The following is a 7,009-nucleotide window of genomic DNA, read 5'->3' on the forward strand; positions in this document are numbered from 1 at the left end:
AAGATATAACATGCTTCGCTTCTATTCAAAGAGAGCAAACTGTTCTTCAAGATTTCAAGAATTAAACTGCGCTTCCGTAAGACCGTTTTTTTTTTTTTCTTTTTCCAGCCGGACCTCTATGATTGTAGCCGACGGAACAGACGGAACTGCCTCGCTAGGGTTAGCACCCGAACGGCGGCAATCAGACGAGGCTGGGTCAGTCGGTGAAGCGACATATCAATTAAAACCGCGCAAAAGACGACGGGGCACAGTAATTAGAAATACGCGCACGTGTGCGTGCGCGCGCGCGTTGCTTCTTCATGCCCCGTCGTCACTTGTGCAAAGTCGCATACGGAAAAAATAATAAGAAACGTAAGCGAGGATACTGACAACAGTGGAATCTAGCTTAGAGAGTTCGTCTTATTCCAACCGACTCTTCCGTCAACACCCAATCGGACTTCTCCCCTTCCCTAATCCAAGAATTAATGGGTTGCCTTCGAGTTCGAATTATCCACGTTCCGTTGCAACGAACTGCTCAACAGACACAAATACACACATATCTAAGCAACCACACGCGCATGAGTATGCGGGTGTGACCCATAGCGCTCAGTCCTGATCAAACAGCGGCACCGTGGTGCGACGTACGTCGCAGCTAATTCATTTCCGCTTAGCAGTATACACGTGTGTACCGAGGAGAACAGCACGTACGCACGCCGCACCCTCACTGGATGCCGACGTTCAGCCTAAGAGCCGCAAGGAAGGCGAAGAATTACGGCCGCCTGAAAACGAACACCGGAAGCAGCACCCAGAGTTCGGTGGCCGCCCTGATTGCAACTCGTACATTGGGGAGACTGCGCGAGGAGCCTGATTGGAAAGCGTACAGGGAGGGCGCCCCGAGTCGCGCCTGTGGGTAACGCGAGCCATCCATTTGGGTGTCTCACCTTATCGGCACACAACGGCCTCGCGAAGAACCGTTTAGATGCGAGAGGGTAGAGTCGCTGTTGACTGCACCCTATAGAAATATACAAGCATTAAATAGCCAATGGACGCAACGAAAGCGAAACAAAACCGGGCTAAGCCGCGACGACGTCGGGCGGCTCTGGAGACAGCGAAGAACGCGGAGAACGAAGGGAATAAGATTCGTGCCGTCGTTTAAAGACGTGCGCGAATTGAGTGTTCAGCGTCGGCTCGCGCAGCTCGAGGCTGAGTTTGCCGCGTGCACGACTTCCTTGTGGGACACACCCCCTCTCAGCAGCCTGCTTGGGAGGCACCGCGATACTCATTTATTTATATATATTTTTTCCTAAGTTTTTCCGTCTCTGGAATGAGCTAGGTGTCGCAGCTTGGTTTTGTTTCGATATTATGGGTGCCCCTGATTTCTTTTTTTCTTATTCTGACCAACTTACATAAGTTAATGGTGCGCCGATCGTGTATAGCTATGGAGATAAGAGTGTTTGCCGTCAACTCTAGTTTTGTGTCATCACGTATTCTTTAATCTCTGCCTCTACAGCGTAGACGCGCATTTCTCACTCTCCTTGGAGTTACGCAGTGGCCCCGTTTTCAAAAATGAGCGGAAACTCATTAAAAAAAAAAAAAGAAGTGATCATTTATATAAGTGGGTGACACGCTGTGCGCGTGTTTTATGTCCAGGCTAGTTGCACTTAGTGCAGTTTCTGGTCCTCACCTATGTCGTCGCGGCTGAGCACAGGAGGCAATCTTGAGCGATCAAAGTACCTCCTATGCTTAGCCACTGTGTAGGAGTGCATGGAACCTTTAAACTTCGCGCCTTTGGAGCGCTGATTTGAGATATGCTTCCCTTGTATTTCAAATGGCACTTTAAGAATCGTGTCATGAGCCTACTCTTGAGCGGGGTTCACTCTCTCCTCTACACAGAACAGCAAGCCGAATTCATTTCAAATAACACCTCGAATGTTTTAAGGAACGTGTATACTCTGAGCCAGTATATGTTGCTCGAATTGTAAGCACAAGAAAAAACCGCGGTGACTTGAAGACTTATATAAATCAATTTCAGATAACGTTCTTCTTTATCGACTCAGAGGGTGACTTGTTTCATTATAATTTAGCCAAGCTAAGCTAAGCCTAGAGTAAACACAGAACATGTGTGCCGCTGATTGGGACCCTGCCTGTGTGATTAGCAAGAAAATATTGTTACGTACTGACTACGTAGCGGGGTGTTTAGAGTGCGTAAACGAGCGTTCCCCAAGGCCCACCAACTTGTTCCTCTGTTGTTCTTTTGCTACTGCTTCGGCCCTCACGAGATGATCCAAAGTACTGTACTTGACAAGCAGGGGATAGTGCGAGGAACCGCCTATACATTGACGGGTGGTTCGCTAGCAATGCCGGTCCTGTCGAGATGACCCAAAGCACGTGGCAATATTATCAACTTGCTTGCGGCTTGTTCATGCAGTCTGAGCGCGTTCTGTTCGGCGCAACACAAGATGAAGAAAGGATTTGTCGCCGATACATGTAATTGTAATTATTACAAAACATGGCTCCGATGTAAAGCACGTACCTTAGATCATGCTTAATTGTGAACAGACATCTATTCTGGCAACGAAATGTGAGTACTTGTTATTTCCTTTGAAAAGTGCGTTTCTTCGAATCGCTATGGATTGCTTGAAGGGATGTCACACTGACCACCATGTTCGCGGACCAAGCCGACGCGGGTAATTATCTAGTTCGCTGCCTGCTAGCCACCTCTTACTACGATCTGTCGAAACTGTTTAAGGACGTAAAAGCTCCCCTGACGTTACGTGGCAGCCGCCTATAGCATAATGAAATAAAACAGAGCAAGGAACGGGACGAAACACGAAGGAAAGGAGACAAAGACACAGGCGCTGACTAACAACTGAAGTTTTATTCCGAAGCAGGACACATATATAAGGTACAAAGAGAGGGGTGTGGCCAAATGCGATCCTGCACAATCGCGGAAACAGTGTAGTCACTCTCTTTGTACCTTATATATGTGTCCTGCTTCGGAATAAAATTTCAGTTGTTAGTCAGCGCCTGTGTCTGTCTCCTTTCCTTCGTGTTTCGCCCCGTTCCTTGCGCTGTTTTATTTCATTATGCAGTACCAACTAGCCCGGCATCTTGCACTTCTGGCCTATAGCATGCAGCACAGCTTCTGCCATGATGCCCAGAAAGCAAACATATGTCACGTTTATTGCCTATAGAAACTTCCGGTTTCACTGTTCAAGAGGTGGTCGATCACCGGAACCACCACGCAGTTCTGCATGCCTCCCTCAACGTTGCGGTTACTCTTCCACCGAAAGCCGCCGCTCTGAGTATGCCTCGGACCATGCCAGCTGGCTAGCTCGGCGCGGGCGGTTGTGAGTTGGGGCTGGTACTCCTGGAGACGTCGGACGATGAAGAAGACGTCTTTGACGACAAACTCTGGGTCTGCTCCGCTCGTTTCCGCACTTCCTGGAATCGGAAACATTGCCAGCTGTATATAGGGCATCGATTATGTCGTAGTAATGAGACCGCAATACTGGATCGGCGGGAACCAACGCTGGCGCGTACCTCGAAACTGTTACGTTTCACATGCTCTTTGCAGCACCACGAACGTTAACGACGATCTGAGCCAATCACGTGGCGATCCCAATATGATTGTGCTCGTACTGTATACCGTGCCGCCGCCGGGGGCAGGGGCGTAGATGTATGTATGTATGTATGTATGTATGTATGTATGTATGTATGTATGTATGTATGTATGTATGTATGTATGTATGTATGTATGTATGTATGTATGTATGTACGTATGTATGTATGTATGTATGTATGTATGTATGTATGTATGTATGTATGTATGTATGTATGTATGTATGTATGTATGTATGTATGTATGTATGTATGTATGTATGTATGTATGTATGTATGTATGTATGTATGTATGTATGTATGTATGTATGTATGTATGTAGGTAGGTAGGTATGTATGTATATATGTATGTATGTATGTATGTATGTATGTATGTATGTATGTATGTATGTATGTATGTATGTATGTATGTATGTATGTATGTATGTACTTACGTATGTATGCATAACATTTCTTGACTCGCACATACATCTAGCAACCAAGTACGTCTATTTCCTAATGCTATATATATATATATATATATGAGCCCAATCAGTTAGGTGCCACCCGTCCGGACAACCTTATCGCGCTCATCTTTTGTAGCATTGCAAACAGCTTTTGAAACTGAGTAATACCAATCAACGGTAGCAAATCTGAACCATACGGACTTTTAAAGTTTCTAACAGGTTAGCTTAGGCTACAAAATAAGGAAAGTTGTTGCGAGTAGCTTTACGCGGGCATACCGTGTATTTCCTTTTATTCAAAACGTTTCATGCCCATGATAGCTGTTTTTTTGCTGCACACATATCTTACGAGAGCATTTAAGGTGAAGGTGGAGAAGGGGTCGAACTACTTCCTGTGGGGCAACCACGCAATCCGCCATTGTTTTTTTTTTCTTCGCCGAGCAAAGTCAAAAGCATGCACTGCTTGGCTTCGCTTGCAAAGCCTTTCTAGTTAATAAGATTTTGTCCAGCTCCTTGACGCCGTCCGCGGCCACTTTTCCTCTTAGTACCTGAAAAGTCTTGTCGCTGGTGGCCACGATGAAGGCGAAGAGCTGCTTCCAAGAGGCCACAGCTGTCGGCGTCATTGCGGAGCCCAACTTTTCGACTAGCGTGTCCAGCACGGCGACGCCCATGTGCTCGAACTGTGTCGTCATATCCGGGCTGCGCAGTGCGTGTGCTGTCGCGACCTTGCGCACTAGCTCAACCGTCGTCTCCGGTTCGTCCAGGCTGCGCCGTTCAAATTCTACATAAAGCGCTTCACACACCTCAACAACCTATAGCCTGATACAGTTGACAGACACAATTCCTCCGCGAAAGAAAATAGACCGTTTATAGGTTTTACTGGTTACTCAAATAAAAAGCTAGCTGCCAGAGAAAATTAAAAGCCCAAGAATTTCGATGCCTCCGGCTTGTTTGGCATGGTCAAATATTAAAAACCACTCTTGTTTACAGTTCATCGGAGTAATACACAATCCGCGTACTATACTGCCCACAGTTAGCCTTTGCCTTTTTTTTTTCTAAGTTGTATCCTAAAGTTCGATAATTCGATAACGTCGTCATGAAATTTTTATAACACTTGAAGTCAGGAAGTAGTATCTTGAAACTTTGAGGAAGACGCTACTAACTATAGCTCACTTTGCAACCGTCCTGAAGCCCATTAAGATGTATCACCTAATTAGCATTCAGTCATTCTAAAGCCAATAAACATGTAAGGCCATAAACGCGTCATCAACTTGCCCACCTGCAGCCCACAACAATGCCAGCTACATCAGCTTTCCACTCTCCTGTAGGCTGTAGCCCCCCTATGTTGGCGCCCTTGCGCTTAAACATGAAAACAAAAATAAAAGTGGGGGTGAAAAATTTGGTCCAGTAAAGCATCAAGGGGTTTAAACCCCATCAAAATGTACCAACCAGGTGAGCAGTTAAGCCATTTATCACCCTTGGGCTCAGGCTGATCAATCGACAGACCTTCCCGAGATGACGAGCCTTCGCCATAAGGACAAACGTGAACGCTTCTTCCGAGATCTCAGCACGTGTCAACAAGGTCAGTCTGCAAGCATTCCCCTGCACGTCACTATTTTCTAACCATCTCAGCGTGATAGCAGGCACGAGTTGCGCCACTCTCACCTATCTACAATGGCCGTGAGGGCGTAGGCGAAGGTGAGCGCGTGTGCCAGCATGCGCGGGTTCTTGGGCAGCTCGCTGGGCGGTTCGTCGGCGAATCCCGTGAATAGCTTCTGGTAGGCCGGGTATCGCAGGAAGAGCACCACGAAGATGGTCACGCTACCAGTGCGCAGCTGCTTCCTGAACATCAACCACGTCTCCCGGATGGCCTGCTTCTCCAGGTTGCTCAACTGCGTCACGCTGTCCCTCGCCGTCGCATCCACGCTGTTCGAGTTGCCCATGATATTGGCTCAGAGAGACGTGGGTGTTTCTTCCGGGACGCTGGAGACAATCTGCTACACGTCCTCTTTCTCTTCTTCAGCTATTTGAACACTGTCAGCATCGCGACCTTGCACGTGGCCTCGCTCGCTTACCCGATGCCTCTGGGGTTGCACTCGGCCAGCACTTCATGTAAGAGGCAGTGGTTCCATAAAGGACAAAGCGCAGATCCCATTCAATCTTTACTCCATGACTAATCATATGCACTCAACTTGACAAGCTACCGACGCCGTACGTGTACGTTTCTATAAAGCAGAGCCATATGGTCCATCTGACGCGTGTTAAAATAATTTGCACAGCGCATCATTCACTCAAGCTTCTTTCCCTTCTCTATTGACTTCCTACGACAACACGGGAAGCGATACCACCCGACAAAAAAAAGGACGCGTTAATGTTCATCGTGACGTTGTTTAACTTCGCTCAGTGACACAAAAGGGATGGGCGCCAGCAGCAACTCTGCGTCAGCGAGCGACTGTGGCTCCACATGACTGTGGATTGTGGAACATTGTTGTACGTTCTTAGTCCACCAAGGTATGGCGGAAGGTTCGGGATGCTATTTCACGCTATCTTGTTTCTCGAAACGAGCCTTGTAATATTTATTGTAGCGTTAGCTGTTAAGGCCTGTTCTCAGAGTTTGGTGTCGTAGTCGTAGTACCATCTGAAGGAGGGTAACGTTACTGTGGAAGAAGGAGGGTATGACGGAAGTGGGGGAATGCGCAGGTAGCGGCTTCTATAGGAATCATCCTCAGGGTATACCGTGGAACGATGTGTGGGACGAGAGGGAAGGAATGTGCAACAGAAGGGTGGCTGTCATAGGAATTCCACCCGGAGACTGAATGGTTATCCTGGAGGGAGCGGGGTATGGCGATATCGCAGGAACGCGATACCGGAGCATGGTTACCGCGCATGGAGGTGGGGATGGCGAGAGTGAAAGAACGCACAACCGGAAGGTGGTCACTGGGGTAAGACTCGTGTGGCGGTTATAA

At 47.6% G+C, this 7,009-nt stretch overlaps 1 protein-coding gene across 1 annotated transcript; it reads right to left on the reverse strand.

The window, feature by feature from the left end:
- Nucleotides 1–3,242: 3,242 nt before the first annotated feature.
- Nucleotides 3,243–5,986, reverse strand: LOC146182352 (cytoglobin-2-like). Its single transcript, XM_084575988.1, has 3 exons — nucleotides 5,709–5,986; nucleotides 4,592–4,808; nucleotides 3,243–3,423 (listed from the first exon to the last, which is right to left on the reverse strand). Exons 1-3 carry the CDS (start codon nucleotides 5,984–5,986, stop codon nucleotides 3,310–3,312), a joined length of 609 nt encoding a protein of 202 aa, XP_084432114.1. The 3' UTR covers nucleotides 3,243–3,309.
- Between the last annotated feature and the right edge of the window lie 1,023 nt (nucleotides 5,987–7,009).

This window comes from Amblyomma maculatum, chromosome 8 (genome assembly GCF_055883805.1).
Source record: "Amblyomma maculatum isolate TAMU_Amacu chromosome 8, ASM5588380v1, whole genome shotgun sequence".
Taxonomy (NCBI): Eukaryota; Metazoa; Arthropoda; class Arachnida; order Ixodida; family Ixodidae; genus Amblyomma; species Amblyomma maculatum.

Coding starts and splice junctions, on each gene's coding strand:
- LOC146182352 (XM_084575988.1), bottom strand. CDS start 5,986: ATGGGCAACTCGAACAGCGTGGATGCGACGGCGAGGGACAGCGTGACG. Junction 4,809..5,708: donor CTCACGGCCATTGTAGATAG/GTGAGAGTGGCG, acceptor TGAACGGCGCAG/CCTGGACGAACCGGAGACGA. Junction 3,424..4,591: donor CCAGCGACAAGACTTTTCAG/GTACTAAGAGGA, acceptor TTCCGATTCCAG/GAAGTGCGGAAACGAGCGGA.